This window comes from Panicum hallii, chromosome 3, assembly GCF_002211085.1.
Source record: "Panicum hallii strain FIL2 chromosome 3, PHallii_v3.1, whole genome shotgun sequence".
Taxonomy (NCBI): Eukaryota; Viridiplantae; Streptophyta; class Magnoliopsida; order Poales; family Poaceae; genus Panicum; species Panicum hallii.
Window position 1 is genome coordinate 16,986,392 of NC_038044.1, and position 27,520 is coordinate 17,013,911.

Sequence of the window (27,520 nt, forward strand, 5' to 3'; positions counted from 1 at the left end):
ATCCTTTTTGTATAAAATATTTTCTACATGGTTCAAAAATACACATTACTAGTAAAGTAGTATATTTCACTACGATTACATATGTAAGGACAATTCAGACACCTTTGAAAGAAAGAAAAACCGTCAAAACTGCTACGGCATAGAGGTCGTGTCAGGTTAACGAAGAACTGGAGGTAGTCTTTGCTCTTCTTCAACACTACAGGTAGTGTTCTAGTGTACTGTTCTCTTTGGTACTAGGACCACCACCGCCCGATCAAGATCTGTCCTCAACTCCTCATGTCACGGTCATCTTTCACCACACAGGCTAATCATGTTGATCTGTACTTGTTATCCGTTGAACCGTCATTAGCATCTGATGCTCCAAGGCGACACCAAAACGGGGGGAAAAACCGCGCACCCTTTTCGTCTCGTCAACTGAAGATGAACTCATCAACCGTAGCAATAACGACGCAGGCATTCGACGGTAGACGCGACCAGCCACCCCCACCGGCCCGCCCATCCGCGACGCCGAAGGGTTTATGGTTATCCATCCACGCCGCCCCGACTTCTAGAAGGCCAGGTTGCGTCCTCGACGAGACGATGGGTGAGTCACACTCGCACAGGGGCTCCACGACGACGACGACGACAGCGACGCGCAGACGGTCTCAGCCAGTAGATCAGTAATTGCGAGTGGTTTTCTCATTTCTGCCAGTTACTAGTTACACGCCAGGATATTTGTTGGCCTTGGCATCGCATGCCAATGCAACAAGAGGTGCTGCGGAAGATGAGGCGGCACGTACGTAACACTCGATCGGAGGCTAAATCTGCAGCGGCTCGATCGACGGATTGGTTTCCAGGTTCTCGGTATCTGCTCGCCGGCCGTCGCTGTCCTTGGCCGGTCCATGCGGTGGCTCCGGCGTCCGGCGGGGCTCGTGACAGCGACGGCGGGGCGTCGGCCGACCTGCGTGTCTGTCGAGCTGGTGGCGGTCTGGTGCAGCCTTGCCGGGGTACGGTACACATGGTGGGGCAGCTCCTGCGCCCTGGTGCCGCGGGGGGTCCCTGCAAACGTGGTAGGACACGGGCGTAGGAGCAGGGAGGGATGGAGGATTGCGTCGGTACGGAGGCAAGTGGATGGTCCAGGAGCGCTACGAGGATCTAGCGCGATCGGAGAGGTGGTGTGGTGGAGGGAGGACGGAGGACGGGAGGAGGGAGGGAAGCAGCAATTGGCTGGGCTGGCAGTAGCCTGGGCTGGAAGCGTTGTAAATGGGACTTACGTACTGGGCTTCATGCCAGAAGACCTCAGGCCCATGGTAGCTTTAATTTCTTGAGAGCAGGCCCGGGTTTGAAGTCAGGCCCAGTTCCACAGAACGCGTTTACTGGGGCATTCACTGCGCTTGCTGGGCCCATCAAATAATAGTGGGGGGTTACACAACACAACTTGACAAGTTGCTAGATTAGCAACCACGGACGGCCCGATGGGACAACGACGACGCAGCAGTGGCAGCCAGACCGGCCACAGCACGCACGGTGCTAGCCCGTCGCGCGGCGCGCGTCGGTGTTGCTCTCGGCCGACGCCCCGTCGCTACCGCGCGGCGGCAGGGCGGCGTGCAGCGCCATGCCCCTACAGCGTACAGTCCACGAGGCCACCGAGCCCTCGACGCGAGAGGCTGTGGCTCCGCCGCTTCCACGCCGCGCCCGCGGGGATCTGGGGCCTCAGGGGCCATGTGCGCTGCCACCCGCCGCGGCCGCCGCGAACCTCGGCCGCGCGTGGGCGCTGGCCCCCGCCCGGCCCGGGTGGCCGCTGTCCGGTGCCCCTCCCCGGCCGGCCGCGGCCACGGCCAGCCCGTGACAGGCTGACAGCAACGCCGCACCGTCGCGGGGATACGAATATCGTGCGCCCTGGCGGCTTGCGGCGGCGGCGGTGGACCACGCGACAGGCCGCACGAGGGGCGGTCGCGCCCAGCACGTGCGCGCCACAGCCGTCGGAGCAGCACCCCGGTTCGGCCCACAAGACAACGGCACGGCGGGACAGGCAGGCAGGCCCTGAGAGACTGATGCCTGTGTCTGACTGGTTGTGTGTTGGTTAGCTTCGCTGCTCCGTCGTTTGGTAAGCTTCAACTTCTCTATCATCGGTAGCCTGAAAACTTGAAGCTCCATGGAAATGGGCCCAAGAACACGACACGACCAGTCGATTATGCGCAGGTGCACGAATCCAAGCTCTCTGGATGCCTATATATAACGTCCTCACTCCGCACCAAGCATCACCACCACACACGGCAATTGCTCCAGATAAGCGCGGTCCGAGGATGGCTCCACCGGTACCCGCCGACGCCGTGGTGGAGGCTGCCTCGGCCGTCGCCGAGAACGGAATGGCTCGCAAGGACGTCCCTGCGCCGGCGATCTTCGTCGTCTCGAAGCAGACGGTTCGGCCGGCCGCCGGCGCCTCGGCGGTCGGGGACCTCAGGCTCTCGGTCTCGGACATGCCGATGCTGTCGTGCCACTACATCCAGAAGGGGCTCTTCTTCCCGCCCCCCGGCGTGGCGATGGCCCCGCTGGTGTCGTCGCTCGCGGCGGCGCTCTCCCGCGCGCTCGGCGTCTTCCCTGCCCTCGCCGGCCGGCTCGTCACGCTCGACGACGGCAGCATCGTGATCCGGTGCGGCGAAGGCGCGGCCGTCGAGTTCTACCACGCGGTCGCGCCGGCTCTGTCGCTCGGGGACTTCCTCGTGCCCGGCGCCGACGTGCCCACCAGGCTCACGAACGGCCTGTTCCCCATGGACCGGACGGTGAGCTACGGCGGCCACGCCCGCCCGCTCACGTCGTTCCAGCTCACCGTGCTGGGCGACGGCGCCGTGTTCGTCGGCTTCGTCGCCAACCATGCCGTCGTCGACGGCACCTCCTTCTGGCACTTCTTCAACACGTGGGCGGGGCTGTGCCGCGGCGCGCCGGTCCGCGAGCCGGACTTCCGCCGCAACTTCTTTGGCGAGTCCACCGCCGTCCTGCGCTTCCCCGGCGGTGGGGGCCCGGCCGTGACGTTCGACGCCGATGCGCCCCTCCGCGAGCGAATCCTCCACTTCAGTGCCGCCGCGATTCGCGAGCTGAAGGCGACGGCCAACCGCTGGAAAGGAACAGGTCAAGACTCCGAGGTTAACGGCAAGGCCACGCATGACTCCAAGGCTCAGGGTGGCTGCGGGCAAATCTCGTCGTTCCAGTCGTTGTGCGCGCACATATGGAGGGCGGTGACGCGCGCGCGCCGGCTGTTGGCCGCCGACAAGACGACGACGTTCCGCATGGCTGTGAACTGCCGGCACCGTCTGCACCCGCCGATCTCCCCGCTCTACTTCGGCAACGCCATCCAGAGCGTGGCGACGACGGCGACCGTGGCCGAGCTGGCGTCGAACGACCTGGGCTGGGCGGCGGCCAAGCTGCACGCGACCGTGGCGGCGCACGAGGACGGCGCGATCCGGCGCGCCGCGGCGAAGTGGGAGGCCGCGCCGCAGTGCTTCCCGCTGGGCAACCCCGACGGCGCGGCGCTCACGATGGGGAGCTCGCCCCGGTTCCCGATGTACGACGGGAACGACTTCGGGTGGGGCCGCGCGCTCGCCGTGCGGAGCGGCCGCGCGAACAAGTTCGACGGCAAGATGTCGGCGTTCCCGGGGCAGGCTGGGGATGGCAGCGTCGACGTGGAGGTGTGCCTCGCGCCGGACACCATGGCTTGCCTCCTCCGCGACGAGGCGTTCTTGCAGTTTGTGTCCTCCCCTGCGTCGTGACAGAGGGAAGCATCTGAAGGGCGGCATTTGGCCGCGCAGCGCCACCGTTACTGGATTTGTACGCTTGCAGAAGATAGTGGTTGCTATTATTATTTTTAAGGATTGGGAGTGGAATGACCATGTGTCCATATAGAGATGATGTGGTGCTGGTTCCTTCGTGATGCCGTTGTAGGCTAGTGGAGTAGTGGTTATGACTAGTGAATACTTGAAAGATGAATGTTCTGGCTTCATCCTTCTCGGTAGGAAAAAATAAGACCACACTAATACAATTTGTAGCACCCGCTACTCAAGCGCCAACACAAATCACCTAAAAGGATCCCAACTTAAAACTCAATTGTAAAAGAAAACGGGCATCCATACAACTAAAAAAAGCGCATTTAGTTGACATCTTGTCCTTACAATACTTATTTCTCAATAAATCTTGCATAATCCCTTCTTTGTTACATAGTTTAAAAACACTTAGTAAACATTTGTCTTGAATATATAAATTTTGAGTCCCCAAACAGCCTTGGTTCTTTGCCTAGCATAAAATGTTCACCTCGCTATTCTACATTTTTTATGATAATAAAGTTGCCAGAAGAACATTTTGTCTGTAATGGACTCTCCTAGGAATATGTAAAAATCATAAAATCAACATGGGTAAACTAGACAACACTGAATTAATCAGCACTGACCTACCACCAACCGATGGAAGTTTCCCTTTCCAACAACTTTACCCTTTCCTCAATTCTTTCGTCATTCTACAGTTTGTGTTATTTAACTTCCTATAGTATATTGGGATTCCCAAAGAGCGAAAAGGATAAGAGCTAGCTTTGCAGCCAAATAAGTGTGAATATTGTGACTCACTATCTTTTCCTTATCCAAAGCAGAAGATTTCAGCCTTATAGAAGTTTACCTTTACGCCCGATAATTGCTTAGAAGTACAAAATATAACTTGTTCTTTGCTTGCTCAATATCATGGTAATTGTACCATATGCATATTATAGGACAGATAAACCATCTTCTACTAAATGTGGCACTATCTCATTCATTTGTCCTTCCCCATTCGCTCTAGCAATAAGTGTGATTGCCAAAATATCCACCACTATATGAAATAGTAGAGTAAAATACACAGCCAAACTTTAAACTTGACTTAGGGTGTTATCCAGATCCCCAAATTATTAAAACGCACATTCAGATCCTTAAACTTGCTAATCGTATCACGTAAGGTCCAAATCACAGTTGCTTATGCTAAATCGAAAGTTATATATTTTATTCAAATACAAAATATATACACGGAAAAAGAATCATAACAAATAACATATTTACTTGTACAAATAAGCTCAGATCCAAAAGATCTGCATAAAATGTTTCTAGAAAAATGAGCTCATAAGCTAAAATTTGTAAAAAGAAAAATCAAAGAAAAAATAAAAATATTTGGAAGAAACATTGGAAAAAAAATATTCGGACATAAAGTTTTGAAATAAAATTTTAGAGAAAAATTTGAAAATATAAGAGTCGAGCATAAAATTTAAAAATAGAATTTGGACCCACATTTAAGCTCCACATCAGCGGAAATACTTCCACTTTATAACTTAAAAATGGTGATTTAGACTTCACGAGACACAATTAATAAGTTTGAGGATCTATATACGCATTTTGAAAGTTTGGAGATCTAGTTGACACTACGAGCTAAGTTCGAGGATCGGCAGTGCATTTTACTGTAAATAGTACGCGGAGAGATGAACACCTTGCCTAAGCCTTTTTCGTTTACAATTTAGAAATAAGATAGTAAACTATCATTTACAATTGAATCCACTGACACCAAGTCGGGAAGAAACCTTTCATTCTAGGTGTTTGTTGAAAAAAAAACTCATATCATAGGTCTTGCCAAAATCTTACACAAAACACCATTATTCCTTTTCTTCTGTACCTCATGTATTGTTTCATGCAAAATAACAACCCCTGAAAAGACTATTTCGTCATGGCTGAAACGTCCTTTGCCTACATGGGCCTTGGCAATGGCCATGTTCTAGTGGCATTTGAAGGAAACAAGACTGAGCATGTCAGTTTCTTTGACCCTTCTATGGTCGTTTTGGAACAAGTGAAATCAGTGATGAGCCTAGAAAACATGGCAAAATCATCATACAATAAGGTTGAAAACATAACAAGAACGCACAAACGGACACGTTAGCCTGATCGAGGCCGCCTGCTGAAGGTACATGAGTAATGAAATTAAGATACATGGATAGATGAAGATGACTATGAAGGTCAAACCATGGATTGATCGCAACGCTCGACGCGCGGCGACAGTCTTCAAATTTCGGAAATATCTATTCATAGCACGTGTAACTAGTCGTCGTATCATTGCACGTATCCGTTGAAGATAACAATATTTCAAAATAAAATAAAAGGTTAACAGTTGGTTCGATGTTCTGTCTTCACTAGCTCTCCTCGTTCCCTTCAACGCTGCGCGCGGGGCGCGGCCGTCAGAGCCGTCGACCACCCCGTACTCGTCCTTCCCGGGGTGATGCTAGTGCACTCGAACCCGAGCTGCGCGGCCAGGACCTTCTGGACGTAGTTGGCCACCTCGACCGGCGACCGCCCTCCGCCGCAGGTGAGCTCCCTCGGAAGCTGATTCAGGAACGTGACCTCGTACGTCGGCCGCGGGTTCATGAAGAAGAAGTAGGGATCCATGCTCCTGTCCCCGCGCGCAGTGGAGCCGTGGAACATGCTCTCCCTGGCGTTGATGGCCACGGGCACGACGCGGTCGGTGAGCTCGGCGAAGAGCGCGCCGAACCGCAGCAGGAACGGCTCGCGGCAGGTGGCGCCCTCGGGGAAGATGACGACGTCCCCGAACTCGAGCAGCCGCCGGACACGGGCGGCGTCCGCCTCGCGCACCCGGCCAGACGGCGCGACGGCGGCCCTGACCAGCGAGACGAGCCCCGGGAACCTGGGGGCGCTGTCCATGAAGCAGCTCACCGTGCGGCCCAGCGCGACGGCGACCGCGACGGGGTCGAGCGCTGTGCGGTGGTTGCACACGAAGAGGACCCCCGGGCGTCCCTTTCTGGGCGGTGGCGGCGGGTGGCCGCGCACCACCAGCTTGACGCCCGTGAGCTTGCAGGCGTAGGAGGCGGCGCGCGGCGGGAGGAGCAGGTGGAGGCGCGCGCGCAGCAGCGCGAGCGCGAAGCCGAGCGGCACCCACAGGAAGGTGAGCAGCGTGCTGGTCGCCGTCGGGCGGCGGGCGAGGCGGCCGTCGTGGAGGACGGCGCGGCTCCGCAGCTGCTCCCTGGGCACGGCGCGGTACTTCTGCCGTGTCACGATGTACGCTTCCTGCATTATTCACGCGCCACGATCAGCGACAGCACAAAAACGGGCAGTGCATGTGCGTGCATGGCGATGGCGATCTGAACGTGAACTCGCGATGTCCCTGAAACGAAGCTAGCTACCGATCTCCAGAAGCAGCTGGACGGCTGGACCAGTGCCAGAGCAGCGACCTACTCGTCAGGCAATGTGGCGTTAACTCATTGCAGGATTGGATGGTTCGAAAACTGCAAAACTGTCCTTGGACGACATATATCCAGCTACTACAGGTTGTCATGAGATCTGGATTCCTATTCAGTGCCATTTTTGGCGTTAATTGGGAGGGAAATATTATTTTTTTTTATAAATTTGATTAAATTTAGACTACTTTAACTTAAAATAAATTAAAATATCTTATATTTTAAAATGGAGGGAGTACAGTGCTCCTTCCATAAAATGAAAGGGAGCTATTAACTCGGTGGGCCAACACTGACACCGCTACATCAGCTACCTGCTCGCTGCGCGCGCGCCAGTGCATTTTATTCAGGCTTGTTTAGATGCACTCAAAATTCTAACTTTTTACACGCTCTCTCCATCACATCAATTTTGGGATACATGCATGGAGCAGTAAATGTATGTAAAAAAAATAACTAATTGCACAGTTTAATTGTACATCACGAGACAAATCTATTGAGGCTAGTTAGTCCATGATTAGATAAAATTTGTCAAATACAAACGAAAGTACTACAGTGGCACTGTTGCAAATTTTTTACAATCTAAACGGGGCCTCAGTCACGACAGAGGAACATTCGAACATGGCATAACGCCATAAACGGCAACGCAGGAAATGCAGAGTTGGTGCGTGTCTGATCGATATCTGAGGCTGCAATTTTGTAGATTTGGGACCCAGGAGGCCGATTAAATAACCGTACGGTCCTATTGCAAAGTTCCTTCTGCTGTGTGCATAATGCACTAAAGTCATATTCCAACATTGTACAGTTTTGGCTCATTTTATTCGGAAGGCTAAACTTTAGCCCATCACATCAAAGAAAATATTACCATCTAGAAATATTATATAAAATCTGTTTAAAAAACTTTTTCACGTATTGGTGCTAAGATCTGTAATAATGATGCTGCAGTAACCATCCGCTAATTATGGATTAATATACTTCATTAGATTCGTCTCGCAAATTAGTCAGGGGTTTTGCAATTAGTTTTTTAATTAAATTTTATTTAATACTTCTAAATGATAAATGATAAGATTTTTTTTGACGTAATTAACAGTGAGCTGTCCTGCAGAATGCGTGCAATCAGAAGTTCAGAACACACAGCTGAAGAAAGTCACCATACTTTGCAGACGGACATGAAGTTGAAGTCGCTCTCGCGGTCCCCCATGCCGACGTCCGGCACCGCGTCGCCGAACTCCCTCTCCACCGCCCGCCTCTTGTGCTCGCCTACGAGCACCCCGGGCTCAGCGACGAACCCCGTGGCCCTCCCGTCCTCGCCCACCTCCAGCTCCGTCCCGATGACCACGTCCGCGCCAAGGAACGCCTTGGCGAACGGCTCCACCATCACCCTCGGGCTCGCCGTGACGACGCACCTTCGGCCGAACGAGCGGAACACGCGCCACCCCTCCGGGTGGACGTCGCCGGCGTAGAACCTGGGGAGCACGGACCGCGCCGCCGCCTCGACGTCCGCCGCCCTGAGCCCCGCCACGGCGACGTAGAGGAGCGCGCGCACGGCCAGGGGCTCGGACACGGCGACGTAGGTGAGGTACACGAGCGGCACGGACAGTAGGACCGCCGCGGCGCGGAGGGGGCCCCCGGCCTCGAGCGCGATGAGGAGGTAGTACGGGAACGCGCTGCGGGACAGGAGCAGCGTGCCGTCGAGGTCGGCCGCGACGGCCTGGCGCGACCGGCCCTCGCAGGCGCACTGCTCGACCGGGTTGAACCTCCGGGACACCATGCTTGCCTTGCGAGAGCGGGGATGGAGTGGCCAAGATGCAAACCTTGGAGTGGCCGGGACGAGGTATATATGTGGAAGAGGTGCTTCGATGATTCATTCGAGCTGCTCCTCTGGACGTCTGAATGCTGCAGACATTAGCGTCTACCAGTCTCTGGACTTTTGGATCATGTAACTCGACAATTGCACTGTCACGGTCAAGGTGAAAATTTCGGGGAAAAAAATTCTGATCAGAACATCCATTGCATCTGAGAATAGCCGTGCAGTTTTTGCTGCGGCGTTGGAGGTTTGACAGCAGACTGCTAAGGAGCCGTGAGAAAAGGCTGCCAGCTTTGCTACATAAATCATAAATGTTTTGTCCCGAACAACACTAGCTTAATTCCGGACACCTGGCGTATTGAGGGCAATGTGAGGAGATCCAATGGCCACATTCCAGTCTCCCATGCATTCGATCCAATCCTGAATCCTGATCCATTCAGGACAGAGCCGCAACTGATGCCCGGAACAACTCTGAATGGACAAGGTCCCGGGGCCTTAATCATAGCACAGCAAAGGTGTTTTGGGAGATCGATCTGCAGCAACCCTCCTTCAGATCTTTATCCTGCACAGTTCACTTTGGGTCTCCTTGGTCCGGTAACGGGGGCTCGTCGGCGGTGACGGCTGATGAGATAGAGAGAGCAGACTGCAAATAGGGGGTCGCTCCTAGAGATCGCAGAACTTGCGCGGGCACGGTGACATGCCCAAAGACGACGGCGACGCGCAGGGATCATCATCAGTAGTGGAAGGGGAGGACCGGAGGAGGCAGGGAGAGCGCGGTTACCGCACGGAAGCCGGCGGGGGCGGGGGGCCGGACGCGCAGGCGGAGGCGGGGGGAGAGACAGGGAGAAGGGTTGCGGCAGACCTGGCGGTTGCAAAACTCTGTTCGAGATCTCTCACGGTCACGGCCACCGGATTCTTCGGGCTTTTCGACGTCGTGGGCTAGGTCTGGGCTTTTGCGATTGCGCTTTCAGAGCCCAGACATTGGGCCCCGCGTGCGGTGATGTTTCGTGCAGTCTTTTGGGCTCACTGTTTCGTACAGGCCTTTCGGGCTCTGGCCAGTAAGCCAGTCCGAATATCGAAATTTTTACAATCTTTTAGGCTCACTGTTGCTGTTGCTGTTGGCGCTAAACTGGTACGCTCTCTCTAATCCTTGTCGGCCATCAGCAAGCCATAATTCCAAATCTTAGTGCCAGCCGAATCCTGACGTCACCAGAGACTTGGATCTATTGCAGACGGGAAATGAGCTCCCTCCACTAGATCTAGATGGGCATGCCTACGAGGTCACAAAATCAAGCTCGAGAGAGCAGCAGCTTATATTTGTAAGATTTAGCTCTCTTTTCTCGTGATTAGAGATGCATGATACTCTGCTTGACCCTAACCTGTCAGGAGTATCATTTGTTTTTCCAACCATCAAGGTATCGTCTCTAGCGAGTGCCAAGCAATAGCTTGAATAGTCAGGTGGAGGCTGCTGTGCTCCGTAACCATCAGGGATCAAACTCAAAGCTCAATACCATTTGTGCCTCACTATTAGGCTATTTTCTGGGTGGTAGATGACATGTTCATCAACAGCAAGGTGATGCGATGTCTCTGATAATACCATATTCTGCCAATCTAGTCTTTCGTATAGTGTTCATAGGGATAGAGTTTGTGTCCCGCAGCGATGAGTGCGTGTGCGTTCGAGCATCTGTAAATGTACTGTTCCTGAAAAGGAAAATCTTTAATAGACGCCATCTCGTAGCTAGAATACGATCCTGTTCACGATTACCACTTGGGAGTACCCCGAGATTAATATCTAAAACCTTTCAACACAGCAGTATGCTTGGATCATACGCACGCTATCCGGACATTGGAACGTTCACTGCGAAGACAAAGATAGGGCTAGAACGTTCGGCAGCAGAAGCTCGTATGCGTCCGGCTGGCTTGATCTTTTGTCTGACTAAGGGAGACCTACCACTACCGGTGCCACCCAAGCGGGATTGGCAAGCTAGCGCTGACACGGCGGATGAGGAACGTGGAGCAGCTGAGGTGGAAGAAAAAGCACTCGTCGCCTAGCTATATACATCCCTTTCTTGAGTTTCCTCTTTGTTGCCGGTCGTAAAGTGGTTCCGGATAATGCGAGACCGCTCCGCGTCGACATGTACTACGCTACAGGTCGCACACGCAGCCTTCAGCCCCTTCCCTGTCAAGGCTGTCAGCGATACGCCGCGAGAAAAGCGATCGGCGTCGACTTCGTTCGATCATCTGAAAACCCGGCCATCAGGTCGGATGATCATCTGAATGAAGGTAGTAGTCATCAGCCTGAAGGAACTCCGTAAGCAGCAGGTCGAGGTCGATCGACCCAGGCTAAAGCTAGCGAGCTACAGCATTTCCGCACTAAATCCAGCTAATCAGCAGATCAAGCACGGCCAGCACGGCTCGTGATGGAAGGTTCTGATCGGTGCAGGTCTCGCTTGCCGCTGACCGAAAGGAAGAACCACGCGACGACGGGGAGGGGCGGCGGCGGCTAGCTAGCGCGACAGCGAGCGCGGCAGCTTTTCGTGCAAGGCGCCACCTCAGCGGCGAGCCGATCCGTCCCTCCGGCGACGGCGAGAGGAGGAGCTGAGGATAGCGGCGAGATGTTACGGGTATGGTGACTGTTCGCCCGCGCATGCGCGCGCGTGTTCCGTGCCGTGCGTGCTGGGAGAAAAAGAGAGCTAGCCAAGGCGAGCCGCGCGCGCGGTTAACCGCGGCGGGAGGGAGCTGAGGATAAGGCGCGCAGGGTGGGGGTTGCGTTGCGGGGCGGCCGGCTGGCGACAGGGCGAGGAGGGGAATCGATGCCGGACACGTCGAGAGGGACGGTGCAGCCGGGGGAAGCTGCTGCTACGAACGCATTGGAGCCAAGGATAGCTTCTCGCTTTCTCTAGAGATGACCAACCAAGAGCGCTGAATCTGGTTGTTCCTGCTGCTGTCGATCTGATCTGATAACACGGTTAGCGCTTCCCTGCTGGTAACTCGAACGCGGAGACGGAGAGATTTCATTTCAGATCCTCGTGTTCTGCTAAGAGGTTGCGCATCGGCTGTCCTGTCCCTGTATCTGCAAGCGATTGAGCGGTGGCTGTTCTGCGACCGTGAGAGTAGAGTACTAGACCGAGGAGGAGGCAAAATATCTCCGGGAGCTGGCGGCTCTGTTGGGGACGCCGGGTCCGGCCTTCACGTACGCCGCCTTAGCCAGTGAACGAACAAGGTGGGGCTCGTCACGTACGCTCTACACCGTGCGATGCTGTTCAGAGCTCCTACCAAATTTGCTCCTATCAAACGAACGCGTAATAATATCTGTGCAAGAAAAATGACCATTATGCCCTTACCCAATCATTTGTCGAGCAGTCTCGCTATGGCCTGCTTCTCCGATTCCCGATTCCGTCGAGATAAAAACAAAGCACCAGGGGAGGGGGAGAGCGTACCGGGACGGTGCCCCTGAAGCACTTCACCTTCTTCACCCGCACGCGATCTCCGCATGTGCCGCGCGTGGACGGCCGGGGCGAAGCGTCCAGGCCCATCCTCACCGGAAACCCAGGTTGGAGTCTGGTGCCGCCGCGTCACGCCCCCTCATCTTTTCGCCCTCCGCGCAGCCGCCCCGTTCCCGTTCGCCCGCGGCCCGCGATATTTTCTCATCGCTTTTACCGTCCCGGCGCCTAGCGCCAAGGCGTCAGCGTCACCATGCGCGAGCTGGTCCGCGTCGCACCGCCGTTCAGTAGCCAATCACGCGGTTAGTTTAGCGGTGACCTGGGTACCGTTGGACTCTTTTAGCCCGGGACCTCTTTTCTTTTCTTCTCTCTCAATTTTTATTTCCACCAGAGAAGACCTAACGACTAACCTACGATCAATTTTCTAGTGAGACTTTTATTTGGTCTGAATGAACTATTATTTTTATTGGTGCATAGTATCTAATCCCACATGTTTTAGGAGCTAGTATCTTAGTTTAGCTGGGGGGCTTGGCATTGTTTTGAACACGCGTGATCTGAGTTTTGAGATTCTTTTGTTCGAAACTATATTGTATTGATTTTGGCCAACGCTTCGGCGAGGTGGTGGGAAGAGAATCCGAATCGCATAAGGCCTGTCAAACTCATTTTCCTACAAGATATTTGAGGAAATGTAGGTAAAGAAAACTCAGAGTTGCAAAGGACTCACGTTCCACGACATATTGCTCTCGAAACCTTTATCGAAAACAAAAGGCGGGGTCTAACAAACTTATGTGATGGATTATTTGATAATGAAATTTAGAAAATACCAACACAAGGCATAGCACCATAAAAATATATTTGGTAGATCTTATGTATTTTTCTGAATTCTTGTTGCTGTGATGCCATGCTAATTATGTACGTTTTACCCAAATTCATATTCAGATCAATGGTCATTAAAGATTAACAAATAAAATAGCTCCAAAATGTAGGTCGTTTTGGCAATGCATCTAGATATAGATCTATAACAAAAATTATACATCTAAATTTGCTAAAACGACCTACAATATGAAACGGATGGAGTACTTCTTAAGATTATACTTCATTGAGTACGTTGCACCACTACCATTTTTTATTCTTCATGGAGTATGATGTACCACTAAAATTTATAAGATCAATATCAATCCTAATCTGTACTATTAGGACTTTTGGACAAACACGGCCGCGATCTTTTACCCACTCGCACGCGGTGACTGTCACCACACAACACAAGTAGGCCGCCGGTTCACGAGCAGCGAGGGGAGGCTGACCAGGACGCCTCTTAATTAAAGCGCCCCCAACGCTTACCCTTCTTTTCCTCGCGCTTGGCCAGCCGCCTCCTGCAGTCCTGCGGTTGTGCGCTGCGCTGCTATTTCCACACCTCCCCCGTGCGGTGGTGGTGGTGGCCCAACCAGAGGTCAGCCGGGGGCGCTCGCTCGAGGCATCGTCCCACACCGCGGGTCATGGGCTTCCAGGTTGCCGCCGTGGCACCGTCGCCGTGCGCGCGCTCTTCCTCGTCGCCCTCCACCTCCTCGCGACCGCTGCCCGCCTTCCTCGGCGCCGGCGGCGGATGCGCGGGGCTCGCAAGATCCCGGTCGCCGGTTAACTGGGGAGCCGGCCTAATGGTGCGGCGGCCGCGCCCGGCGCCGACGACCGCGAGGTGCGCGCTGAGCGCGAGCTTGGATGGGATGGGGGCCGGGGACGCGGAGTTTTTGAGGAAGATCGAGGAACTCGCGGCGGCGGCGGGGGTGCAGCCGGCGGGCGCGGCGGGGTGCGGGTGGCCCGCCAGCGTGGAGCGGAGCGCGAGCAGCGTCGGGCTGCCGCTGTCGCTGCGGATGCTGAAGCGGAAGAAGCAGCAGGCGCAGCAGCAGCGGCAGGTGGTGGCGCGGCAGTCGCGGTGGGACGAGGGGCTGCTGGGCTCCGCCGGGGAGTCGGTGGGCCGCGCCTTCTCCTCGATGGTGCTCATCGTGCGGGAGCTGCAGAGCTTCGCGCTGCAGCAGATGCGCGACGCGCTGCTCTGCGACGACCTGCAGGGCGTGCTGGCGCGCGTCCAGGGCGAGATGCACGCCTCCTTCGTCTGGCTCTTCCAGCACATCTTCGCCGGCACGCCGGCGCTCATGGTCTCCCTCATGCTCCTCCTCGCCAACTTCACCGTCCACTCGATGGGCCACAGCGTCGCGGCCGCGGCCGCCACCGTCCCGCCCGCTCCGCCCGCCGTCGCGGCCGCGGCGGCGCTCGTGGACAGCCAGCGCGCCGAGCCGTCGCGAAAGCGGTTCGACGCGGCTTCGGTCAAGACGTTCTCCGTCGGCAGGACGGCCTCGGTCGGCGGGAACAGCGGCGGTGGCGGCAAGGCGCCGCCCATCGCGGGTGCTACCGGCGACGGCCGGTCGGACGAGTCCCTCTATCGACTAAGCCGCGTGGCGCCGCAGCAGCCGTCGACGCCCGCTGGGGCGGGCATCGGGGAGGCCGCGCCCGACGCCGCGGACGCGGACGAGCAGTCCATTTGGGAAATGATGGTCACGGAGGCTTTAAGGATGCAGGCCAGCGGGCGCGCCGAGGAGCTGAGCGACCCGGATGTGCTGGGGAGCCTCGTCGCGCCGGTGGAGGCGGTGCTGGAGACGGAGGACCACGCGGAGCACGTTCGGACGCAGCAGAGCTACGAGCTGGCCGTCGCCGATGAGCCGAACAACTCGCTCATCCTCGCCAACTTCGCGCAGTTCCTCTACCTCGTGCAGAACGACCACGACGGGTAGGTCCTCTCGGCTACGCCCACCAACTGTTCGACGAATTGCCAACGCAACCGCGGTTACTGATCAATAGCTCTCGTTTCATCACAGGGCGGAGCACTACTTCGAGCGGGCGGTGCGCGCGGAGCCGGCGGACGCGGAGGCGCTGAGCCGGTACGCGACCTTCCTGTGGAAGGCGCGGAACGACCTCGCCGGCGCGGAGGACACCTACCAGGAGGCCATCGCGGCCGACCCCGGGAACGCCCACCACGCCGCCGCCTACGCGCATTTCCTCTGGAACACCGGAGGTGAGGACACATGCTACCCACTCGATTGACGCGCCAACACCGGCACCGCAATGGCCGCGGATCAAACACGAACCGGCCATGCCAAAGAACAAAGAACAAAGAAAAAATTTAGAATTCAAGAAGTCAAGTTCTTGCAGCATGCGCGGGGGCGGCCACGCGGCGAGACGCCTAGACCACAACATCACACCGATGCAGTCCATGGCCCGGGCGGTGGAGTGGAGCTGACACATGATATCGTCCCTTTACTTAGTTTGATTAGAAGTGTGCGTGCGTGCCGTGGGCAGTGGAGTGAGTTGTGATCCAGGAGGACATGGCGGTGGTGGCTCTGCTTCTTCTTCCCCCGCTCCGGGAATCCGGGCAATTGGAGCTTTTGGCCGGGATCGGGGACGACGGGCTCTCGGGTCCCGACGAGCCTGTCGGGGCCAACCGGCGGCCGGGCGGTATGGACGGCTGTAGAAAAGATTTGGTAGAGCGCAGTGGCGTGGAGCGCGACGAGGTGGCGTCGATCATGGACGGATGTTGTGTTGAGTATTGTATAGCAGCTCGCATCCTGTAATTATGTGGATGTGGAAAAGAGAACGAATAACTAAGTGAATAAGAAGATCGTGGTAATCCCGGTGCAATCCACCTCGAATCTCGCGTGTTTCTACCACCAATACTCCTTGGGATTGCCCCTATCATCGGCCATCGCAAGCTCGCTCTTCGTCTGAGAGAGATCGGGAGCCAAGTGGGAAGTGAGAGTGTCTTCTGCTCGCGGATCTCGATCACTGACCTGATGCTCTGCACATTCAGTGGAACGATTGCGGAAATTGACGCGTGAGGCCTGTCTCTTTGTGATGCGGATTGCAGAGTTATCTACCCGAAGCGGTAACGAGCACAACGGTTTCACCCAAGCAGGCGCAACAATCATAGTACCTGTGCACATGCTCTGCAACGCAGAGTCAGGCACTGAGCCAGTGAGCACGAAGCAGCGTCACAGGCACTGAGCCAGTGACCGCTAGACTCGTAGCACGATCCCGCAGCGGCGTAAGGCCGTGAGCACAGTTCCCCACTGCCCACTCCCTCCGATCCCGTGCAAGCTGCGGCCCGTCCATTCCCATGTGCCCGGGCCAGTCCACCGCACTGGAAACGGGCACCTCGTTTACGCCCGGAAAGGCCACCCGTGCCCAACAGTTTCAGAGCTCATTCAGCACTTGACTTACTAGACCCCTCGAGTCTTCGCCGAGCTGCCAGTAGAGGTATCGAAAAGATATTTACCAGATTTTCACGGGCGCTGCGTGCCACAGTCGATCTCACTGGCCGGCCGGAGAAGTCCAGCCGCCCCACCCCCCCGCGCGGCCCGGTTTGGCACGGAACCGACCCGCCTTCAGCCGCACACGGGCCGATATTCCATCGCCCGGCTCCGGATCACGGGAAAGAGTACAAACCGGGGCGTGCGCGGCGACCACGGCTTCCTCGCGACGCGCACAGTACGTTAATCTTGCGACAGGTTGATCACATCCTGCCAGGCGCCATGGCCGGGCTAATGATCGCTAACGCACCAAGAGCGCGCGTCCAAAACCCGGCATGGGGGGCGCGCGCGAGGCCGGCGGCGTACGCGACGGGACGGCGTGGTTTGCTCGGGAAAAAGAAAAAAAAAATGCGGGTTCTGGATGGCTCCGTGCACGGACGTCGGCACCGGCTAGACAGGGGTCGGCTCGGCACATGCCTTGCGGGGTTTTGCTGCTGGAGCTGGACTGCCGGACCAAGTGGCTAGTGCGTTTCCGTATGGTTGCGCCCATCGTGTCAGGATCAAGCCGTGATCAGATGTGTGCCTGCCTGTGCTGATTGATCCGGTGTGCTCCCTGAACGGACCAGGGGGCATGATCCGGAGTTGTGTCCAAGAGCAAAATGCCATGAGTATGGAACATGGCACAGACCATGTTCCATTTTTTCTCCGCTCCCTAATCAGGAAAAGGACGCAAATAGAATGCCCTCCCTGGCTGGTCATGGTCGAACAGTCCCCATTGGGAATGGGAGCACAATATTAGCATCTGCCATGGCTGCCATCTGTCCAGGGCTCATCGGATTGCGTATGTCTATCTACAGTAAACGAGCTTGATTTTCTGCATGTGGCGGGCAGGTCCAAAATACTGTATGGGACAAAGCGAAACGCCTCCAGGAGGACATATATTTATAGCGAGGCCCGGAACAACCTCGGCCTACACTAGGACAGCCCAACTACATGTTAGCCCATTTCTCTGGACCAGAAGGCAGCAGCCCAACAGGCCTTACCAACACGATAGCCAAAAGTACTAAAATAACCAAGCTACGCTTGAGCATAGCTCACATTTTTTTTTTCATCTTTAGCTAATTATTGTTTTAGTAGTAAGCAATGCGCCCGTCGGCGGCAGCGAGGCATATGAAGCATATCTTTTTACATTGATTTTATAGATTAAATTGCGTTTCCAACACTTATAGATGACATTTGGCACTTAGAAAAATTTATTCATTTACCTACATTCAATTTATGTATTTTAAGAAAGAGGGATCACTACTATAGAAGTATGTAATCGTCTAACATAGCGGTTTGCTGATGGTGCAATGGTTGTCATAGAAAATAATACATACCAACATTATTGCACTCATATGACAAGTGAACAGTAGAGCGAGCGTTCAATTTTGTGTTAAGAAAATAGGGAAAAGTCTATTTTAATAGCATTTATTATATACATACTATTCTTTTTATTTTTTATATTGTCACATATGCCATTCTTAGTACATCAAGTGTAAAATAAAAAAATAAACATGAAAAAGGGGCCTTTTTAGGTAAAGAATGAGTTGGAAGGTTATTCGCTAGCGTAAGTATTGTCCACTGGATTCTCATGGTGCCAACGGTCAAGATGATGAAGTCGATCTATATAACGCCTTTCCTACCTCCTTGAGGTATCCCTTGGATCTCTTGCCCTCTTTATAGACTACGCAATCCTTTCAAGCTAACAATGGTGTTTCGATTTGGGGATAGATCTATGTTCCGCGAGCCGGTGCCGACAGAAAGAACAACTCCATCAACGAGAATCGGGGCCACAAGCCGGTCCTTGCTTCGGGAGCTCATCACCGGCACTCTCCCAGGCCCGGATCTGTACATCCCCGAAGAGAATCAAGGCGGCGACATGTATGGTACATCTCCTTATCCTCTGATTGCAACCGGTGATGTCCATCTTCATGGGTCAAATCATATCGCGCAAGATGGCAAGGTTCCACAACAAGATGCTACACGATTTATGGGAGCGGGTTATTTTGATTCTGGCAATGCTATATGTAGTAATCAGGCCCTTATGGAAAATACCATTCCTTCGGAGAGTTCTGCAGTGACTATTGATATGGCAGCAAGCCAGGCATATGCCGAAGAGGATGCTGCAACCCACAACGAGAGAGGGCTGTGGACACCTAATGAGGATAGGTACAACAATCTAGATTCTTTGTTGTTCATGGTGAAATTCCTTTTGTAGATTTTGTTGTCATGTGTACGTTGTGATAATACAAGATTTTCTATTTGTGTGATGAATTAGATGATTTTTCTTTCACACTTGTTCATCTCTTGACATAATACTAATGATCTCAGCAATCTTTTCTTTTAAGTGTATACTTATCCCCCAACCATATTTTTTTGCAGTAATTAATTAATTGCCAATCATTGAGTAGTATGATTTAAAGGCGGATATATGCCCCCTCATAATTGCATATCCAATTTCCTTTCTGTAATACTCGAGGTTGGAATTGTAGTATTCTATGAATCAAACCTAAGTATTGGAGCATTATAGTTTTTTTCATGTATAACAAATATATTATCTAGATTTGATTGCAATTTGAAATGTCCTGTTGCGTGGCTTGTGGCCCCAAAATGTTTATTTGCCCCTTTTGTGTTGAATTCCAGTAAGCTTAGAGAGCTTGTGAATGAGCAAGGTGAAAAGAAGTGGTCAAAAATTGCAAAGGATCTCCCAGGCAGGATTGGAAAGCAATGCAGAGAGAGATGGCTCAACCATTTGAAGCCTGGCATTAAGGTATTCCTACTTTTTCAATGGTTCTTTTAAGATTGATTTCTAATGCATAGATACATGCTTTCCTCAGATTATTCATTACAGAGTATCATATCACTACAATATGTGTATACTTACTCTTCAATGAATATCATGTTTCTATTGCTTCCTTTGTGTGATCACAATAGTATATTTTCCTTATACATAGGATAGGATACGGGTCATTTTGTTCTTACACGTATTATTAGCAACAACATATATCTTTGCCCTATATTTTGGATGTGAAAAAAGGGAAGGGAACAACATCTCTAATTGAATCCTATTAGACTCTGTTCCGGGGAGATCTTCATGTGGAAATCAAATATCTAAACTACAGTATCTATGGATCAGTTGTATAATTGCACATCCTAATGAAATTGTTTTTGCACACATACAAAATCAAATTCTTAGGAATTGCACTTGATTTTGTGTTCTTCTTCTGGATATAAATACTTGTATACATGCAGATAAATTTCTTAGAAATTGTACTTAATTCTGTGCTTTTTCTGGATGTTTATACCCAATTTCTAACTACATATTTATGCACAACGAATTTGCTATGTTTGTATTCGAGAGAATGCTTTTTTCTGATTTTGTTCTCAGAACATTAATTGAACAACTGGTTATTTATGATCTTTATTTGATTCCCAGTATGCATTTTGAACCACAAAATTGCAGCGAAACAATATGTGGATATCTTTGATGTTTTCCTTTTTATTGGGCTAACATGGAATTTTGTAGATGGCTGACCTTTTTTATTTTTTAACATGTGATTCTATATTGTTTTCCCAATAATTTTCTTATCGGTTTTCACCAAAGAATTAACGTGGAAGGAACATTGAATAAGTACATACATATATATCCTAACCTCATGGCAAGGCATTTGGTATATATGTATTGTTATGCATAGTACTAGGATATAGTAGTGCTCCTTCCATAATTTCGTATTGTTATATTAGTATATATCTTCAACCTTCAGATTAGATCCTAATCAGAGTACTGGATTAGTGGACTATTGAATGTCAAAATCAGTGAACTTTTTGTTTATCGTTCAAACATATTTTTTTACTTACATGCTCCCACAATTTGTGTTTGTACCCACCGTGTTCTGCAGAAGGATACCTTCTGGACAGAAGAAGAGGACCTGATGCTTGTAGCCTGGCACCGGAAGCTCGGCCCCAGTTGGGCTGAGATGGCAAAGCACATCCCTGGCCGGCCAGAGAACAGCCTCAAGAACCATTGGAACGCGACCAGGCGCCATGTGTGGAAGAACAGGGAGACAATTGAGATGGCCGTCAAGGATGGGACCCACCCCAACGTCCTCGTGGTCTACATGGTGCGCGAGTGCGGTGTTCTGAAGGGGGCGGGCGCCCCGGCCAGCGCCTCTGACCCGCCGGTGCCGGATCCTGTGCCGGACGGCTGGCAGGCGGACGACAACCCCGCCGCCACGGAGCCATCGCCGGGCTCCAACTCGCCCGACCAGTGCTGGCTGCCGATGCTTTGCGGCGGCATGCTGCCTCCACCGATAATGGAGGCGCCAGCGCCACTGCCAGACCACAACAACGTCGAGAGCTGCGTGTATGCTACGTACGACGCCGACGGCTACGTGCGCTACGTGCACCTGCAGCCGACGCCGGGGCACGACGGCTACGCTCCGGCCAACCAGGTCGCCGCCGCCGCCGAGGCTGCCGGATACTACAACCCCCTGACATTCCCGTACAACCCGTTCGCTGGGCAGCAAGTGTACGCCCCGGAGGACGGGACGAGCCACTACTACAGCAACAGCGGCGCTGGCGGTGACGAGGCGCACGGCAACGCTGGCTCTGTTTCCGCGGCCCCGGAGCTGGCCGGCATGCCATTCAGCGGCAACGCACCAGCTGCCCAGCATAACCAGCGTGGCCGCGGCGGCGCCATTTGAGGTGAAGAACCAGCTTCTGATGAGACTGCTGGCTACAGATAAACAGAGCTGCGTCACAGCAGTTCGTCAGAACCAGTACAAATTAAGCGCCTTCTATGGACGGCGAAGACTTTTTTGAGTTTCCATCGTTGAACCATGTCGTTTGACTGTTGTGTCGTATCGTTGAACTATGTCGTGTCGTATCGTTGAACTATGTCGTGTTGCTGTCGTGTCGTACTTTTACCTGTTGGAGTTTTGATATAAATTAAGAACCTTGGTATGCTTTGGACTATATCTGTGCTTTGTTTGCTGCTGCAGTTCATTTTGCTTTAAATCTGTAATTGGTTGCGCTTGGAATTTCTTGCGTTTCTCATTTGAAGGGGTCAAGCATGTGGTGATTTTCTTTTGATTTGCAATGTATGACGAAAAGAAGTGCGTGGGTTCGGAGGTTGGACCAAGCGGTTGCAATGTATGACGAAAAGAAGTCCGGGAAGCATATTTGTGAGGTAAACATGCTTCCCGAGTGATACTTATCTACGAAGAGGGAGTACAGTTTAAGCTGCATTTTAGGAACAGGGAGTACTTTAAGCTGCAGGCCCCCATTCTAGGGATTCAGTGGCGGGCATCTCGGTGGATTCAGTTCCGTCAGGGTCCGACCGACAACATTTGGTACCTGCAGCTGGGAGTCCCCTCCGCCAGAGTGCCCTGCCTGCCTGCGTCCCCATTCGACCATTCCTGAAGCGGCGCCGGCGCGGCGGCACCATGATTGAGTGCCGGAACATGGTCGGCACGCCCTGCGGCGGCACCATGATCAGTGAGCAAGTGCAGCACTGCTGGGTCCTTTAATCCTGTAGTCTTGAATCGATCACCCAGGTGCAGACAAGAAAGGGAACGGCGAAGGCACTTGCATCAAGCAGCAGCGGCACAGAACGGCTAAGGCACACGCCCGTCCGGCCGGCCGCCAGCGTTTGCGCCACCGGGCCGGTCTCCCGGTTTTACACCGGCCGCAGGACGCGGTGGCCGGTGGGCAGCGGTCGTGTCGTGGTGCCTGCACCACTAGCACTAGCGCTGTAGCCGGTTCGTCATGGCATTCCTGTCATGTATATTGCAGTGGGATTATGTGGCTCTCGAACATGCAAGGCAAGCAGCTAATGCTGATCCATCACTCACGAATCAGTCAAGGCGAAGTGCTGCATGAAGAACCATCAGACAGTTTCATCTGGTACAGGCGCCTAGCTGAGCTAGCAAGTTAGGTTCGGGCAGGGCAACATTGTGCCTCACCTCGCCGGTGCCATTGCAGCCAATGGATCCAGCAGCCAACAGAAAACAAAGGTTACTAGCAACGGTAGCAATCAGCTGTCAAAGCAAGTGGTTTTTTACTTTAAATGTACTGCCACTAACCGGCGATTAGACCCGCCTCCACAAGACGTAGCTTTCTTCAGGTTCGGCGGACGGCGCCCGGATCCGCCGCCTAATCATTGCAGCTAGGATCGCTGGTAGTGGGCTCCCGGCGCTGCCAAGCGCCAAACCCCTCGCTCGCTCGATCGTTTCGCGGCATGCGACGGGCAAGCGCAAGTGTGGAGGACTATGCTATCTAGGCTCGATCGTCTTCCTCGGTTCTGCAATCTGCGTGCCAACCAGACACGTCCAGTCCGATCGGTCGCCCAACGTCCAGGCGCATCTGCTCGGATGACGCATCAGTGACGCTTTCGTGACTGTGCTTGTCTCTCATGCGCAGGGATAGGATTTTTTAGGACCCAAATTGCACAGTTCTCGTTTCAATTTCTCACGACGAGGACCAAACGAAAACGGAAATGGCGCAGGATGCATTGTACTGCATCCCGATTTTAAAATCCTCAGGGCGAGAGATTACCACAAAAAAATATCTAGAGAGATATCAAAGTTTAGTACCAGTATCTACTAAAATTTAGTATATCTACAGTAATACTCTCTCCATTCCAAATTATAAATTATTTTAATTTTTTAATATATAGCATTTGCTATGCACATAGATATACGTAATGTAGAGATACATTAGGAACATTATGTATCTAGAAAAGTTAAAACGATCTCTAAATTGGAGTGGAAAGAGTAATTAATGTGTTGGTACATCTGTCAAGGACAGTAATTAAGAAACAATTATATTAGGCCACTCTTAATGGAATTTTATTCTCATTTAATGGGAGTATGATTTTTTAAGATATTTCAAATAAGCAAAGAAGAGAGAAAATTAAGTAGGCCCATCCAGATAAAACCAGTTGTATACGGTTCCAACTCATGATGAGTTCTAGAATTAAATATCATGGGACCTCTGAACAGCAAAATGAAATACTCACATGGGAGTAATGTATTTGAGAAAGAGTTTCAACCATGATTTCTTTGGTTTTTTTTGTTGATGTGACGGACACTCTTTAGAGCAACAAAATGAATCCTTCCATTGAGATTATTATGGATCTAGTACAAAAAAATATAGCGGATCTCATGTGTAGGGATAAACTGCATCGTATTGCATCCCTATTTTGAAATCCTTGGGAGATACCACACATTAAAATTATATCCAAGGGATATGATATCAAAATTTAGTACTAGTATCTACTAATTTAGCATATATATCTACAGTTACAATCTGCTGGCAGTAAAAATGATATTATTAAACCACTCGTAATGGGAGTTTGATTCTCGTTTAATGGGGTAGGATTTTTTATGATGTTATAAAGAAGTAAAAAAGAAAGAGCGAATGAAGCAGATTCGTCTAGACGAAAACCTCTTGTACATGGTTTCTGCTCGTGATGACTTATATGATAAAATTTCATGGAGGCCTATGAATAACACAATGAAATACTCAGGGAGGTATTGCATTGGAGAACGAGTTTCAACCATGATTTCAATGGTATTTTGTTGATGTGATACTCTTTGGATCAGCAAATGAGTCCTTATATTGAGATTGTTGGACTACTACAAAGAATTGAGAAGCAAATTATTTTTTCACCGGTGCTCCCAAGACCTGGCTTCTGCATACAAAAAAGATAAAAGTCTGGTTTACATCCTCGAAATATCACAAAATTCTTATTTTCAACCTTCAACTACAAAACCGGATAACATAGGCCATCCAACTATCAAAACCGGGTAAATTTGACCATTTGGATGGTTTCGAAGGTGGTTTCCATTTTATGAAAAGTTAAATATTCAAATTTAAACTAAAAAGTTCATAAGTAATACATTTTAAATCATAAAAAATACAAAATGGGTATCAAAAGTTTTCTAAATATAACCTATCTATTGGCACTATACTTGTCAGTTATTCGGATCTATTTTTTTATGTTCATAGTATTTGGTTGTTTGTAGTTATGCCTAATATTTTTAAATAAATAAGATTCAAATAAAGCAATAATAGATAGATTACATTTTTAGGAAAAAAATTGGAACTAATTTCATATTTTTCTAATTTAAAATGAATTGGTTTTGATTTTTTAATCTAATTATAATTGTTTATTTTCTAAAAAATACAAAACACCTAAGGGCCAAATTTGTCCGTTTTCAACAATTGGATGGTCTCTCTTATCCGGTTTTGCAGTTAAAGGTTGAAAATCAAACTTATGCGATAGTTTGAGGGTGTAAACCAGACTTTTCCCTAAACAAAATATAATATGGAGAAATGAGACGTTACTTGATTGTTTATATACCCTTGCTAATAATACCAGTAATATGGTTTGTTTGATTTTGAGGGGAATGGGTAGGATAATCCCCTTTAAGAGGGGATTAACGCTATAGCAAAATATTCATAATCACATTTTCATTTTATCACCCTTGGGCTATTCATGCCATATCATTCAATGTTAAGAGCTTTATAGCTGTTCACTTCACCTTTTTGAAAAAATTTTCCTTTCTTTTTTCATCCTAGAGGCGCCAGGATTACAGTTTTCCACTTGGCATGTGACTTGCATTTTTCTAAATTTATTTTAAGAATTAAAATCGCTATTCTTTTCGGTAGTAGGCAAAAATATCCGTCAACAACGAGAGGTTCGTGTTGACTTCCTCAACTTTAAAATATGTCGGTTCGCTCGAACCTACTTATATGGATAGGGTTATGTGCATGTATTTATAGTAGAGAGTGCACATGCGTGTACATAAGCATCTATATTTGTACAGTGTACGTTTCGTAAAAAAATTATGTTTTATACTTAAAAAGTTATAAAATTATTAATTAGAATATTTTCATGGTTGACCCTTAATATTAGGAATAGTTTATTGTAGATATTGCCCTTATAAAATCTATAGGTGATGTGGACAATATTGGAGACAATACCTGCCTGCCTATCTCTCAACTATTATTGATGCCCTCGTCACCTCTTGTGAGTGGTGGACCTTCAACTAATCATAAACCTTTTAATTTACACTTATTAGCACATCGTGGACATTACAACTTGTCTTTTCTTTTCCTTTAAGAAAAAACATTGTGGGCATTATATGCTGCGTTTCAAGGAGGATATATGCTTATGCCTGCGATCGTGGAAGCTACCTGCGTAGACAACACATAGCCATTACATGATGGTGATATTTGCACGTCGCTTTCCGTCAGGAGGCTGGCGAAAGCGTCGCTAGACATCTACCGCTCCTATCTGGAACCGATTCCATCGAAAGGCTCTGATAAGCCTGAGCGGAATTTAGGCAGGATCTGGGCCATATTGCCAAAGGCAAGAGAATCTATCGGAAAAACACAGACTTTGCTGAGTTAGGCGTAGCCTAGGGCCCTAGCTAGGCTTAGTATAATGTCCTGGGCTACATCCGACTATTCCCAATCTGAAAAATAAAACCACAGAGAAGCTAAGCCCTTTTCAGTGTGTGTACCAGGGCATAAAAAGGACGAACCGGAACGGTTTCATTCCCAGCAGATAGTAGAATAATGCAAAATGGAACAAGTTTTTTCACTGCTTTCATGTCACGATATGCCTGAATAAGACTGCATTTTATTTTTCTCATCAGAGAGCGCACGCACGCTGTGCGTGGTCACCAACTCTACACATGGGTGTAGGGGGACGCCGGAGGAGGACAGATCTTAGCTACATGTCTAATCGCGCATTATTATGATGATGTTCGCCGGTATCTTTATCCATTCCATCCCGTCTAATCTATCGGCATAGACTTTACGGAATTCGGACCCAAAGCGGAGCTCCAGCGTGCTGCTCCCAGCTCAGTGCTCTCCAGTCTCCACCGGAGGGCGGAGGGCCCTTCTCGTGTGGGAGCCCTGATGACTGATGAGCTCGTCTGCCACGAGTCCAAAATGAACTCCGTGGATCATGCGTAGCCGTGCAGATTTGTGTAAACCGGTGGTGCGCGACACCGTAAAAGGCGACTAGGAATGTGTAATGGAAGATGCGTGTCCCTGGATTTGAGACACGGGGTACGTGCAGAAGGTTGTCACGAGAGCTGAGGTGATTTCTGTCGTGTCGTGCTATGCATCGGACGCAGACAGTCACGCACTGATGGGTGACTCCAATTCGACAAGCTTAACGACACGAGCGGCACAACTAGACGAGTGAGGGACTCGCCTGCACACGCTAGAGGTACATGTTAATTACATTCAAGAAATGTTAATTGTTGAGGGTGGTCCCACATGTCATCTAACACAGTCGAGTATTTTGGCAAAATGCTTTCGCTTTTCTCCGGTGGCGAGGCATGCGTGTACAGTGCACTACTGCACAACGCTATATTTGGTTGAGCTGTGTTTTTTGAAAAAAAAAACGTAGAACGTAGAAAAGCCGCTGTGAGGCGTGTGCTGTAAGAAAGCTGAAAACCATTTAGTTGGCCAGCTGTAGCTTTTGAGAAAACTGTTAAGCGGACCCCTTGTGTCATCCACCTCCCTCCCCGCTCAACTCTCCTCTCTCTCACGAGGAGACCCCACTTGTCATCATCTTCTTCTTCCTCCCACGTCGTTCTCCTTGGAGCTCCCGAACATAGCGAAGGCCGGTAGAATAAGGGACGGTGGGTCTTCCTAGGGCGCGACGGCGGCAGAGCTCGCACTCGCG

At 51.1% G+C, this 27,520-nt stretch overlaps 4 protein-coding genes across 4 annotated transcripts; 3 read left to right on the plus strand and 1 right to left on the minus strand.

The window, feature by feature from the left end:
• Nucleotides 1-2,038: 2,038 nt before the first annotated feature.
• LOC112884251 (uncharacterized acetyltransferase At3g50280-like) lies at nucleotides 2,039-3,976 on the plus strand. Its single transcript, XM_025949626.1, has one exon. It carries the CDS (start codon nucleotides 2,205-2,207, stop codon nucleotides 3,744-3,746), a length of 1,542 nt encoding a protein of 513 aa, XP_025805411.1. The 5' UTR covers nucleotides 2,039-2,204; the 3' UTR covers nucleotides 3,747-3,976.
• Nucleotides 3,977-6,056: 2,080 nt separating this feature from the next.
• Nucleotides 6,057-9,005, minus strand: LOC112887380 (glycerol-3-phosphate 2-O-acyltransferase 6-like). Its single transcript, XM_025953529.1, has 2 exons — nucleotides 8,379-9,005; nucleotides 6,057-7,058 (listed from the first exon to the last, which is right to left on the minus strand). Exons 1-2 carry the CDS (start codon nucleotides 8,991-8,993, stop codon nucleotides 6,189-6,191), a joined length of 1,485 nt encoding a protein of 494 aa, XP_025809314.1. The 5' UTR covers nucleotides 8,994-9,005; the 3' UTR covers nucleotides 6,057-6,188.
• A 4,780-nt stretch (nucleotides 9,006-13,785) lies between these two features.
• LOC112885868 lies at nucleotides 13,786-16,173 on the plus strand. The gene is made up of 3 exons (XM_025951546.1): nucleotides 13,786-15,254; nucleotides 15,343-15,539; nucleotides 15,677-16,173. Exons 1-3 carry the CDS (start codon nucleotides 13,969-13,971, stop codon nucleotides 15,709-15,711), a joined length of 1,518 nt encoding a protein of 505 aa, XP_025807331.1. The 5' UTR covers nucleotides 13,786-13,968; the 3' UTR covers nucleotides 15,712-16,173.
• A 2,098-nt stretch (nucleotides 16,174-18,271) lies between these two features.
• Nucleotides 18,272-21,515, plus strand: LOC112885291. The gene is made up of 3 exons (XM_025950941.1): nucleotides 18,272-18,981; nucleotides 19,456-19,582; nucleotides 20,712-21,515. Exons 1-3 carry the CDS (start codon nucleotides 18,521-18,523, stop codon nucleotides 21,513-21,515), a joined length of 1,392 nt encoding a protein of 463 aa, XP_025806726.1. The 5' UTR covers nucleotides 18,272-18,520.
• The last annotated feature ends 6,005 nt before the right edge of the window (nucleotides 21,516-27,520 follow it).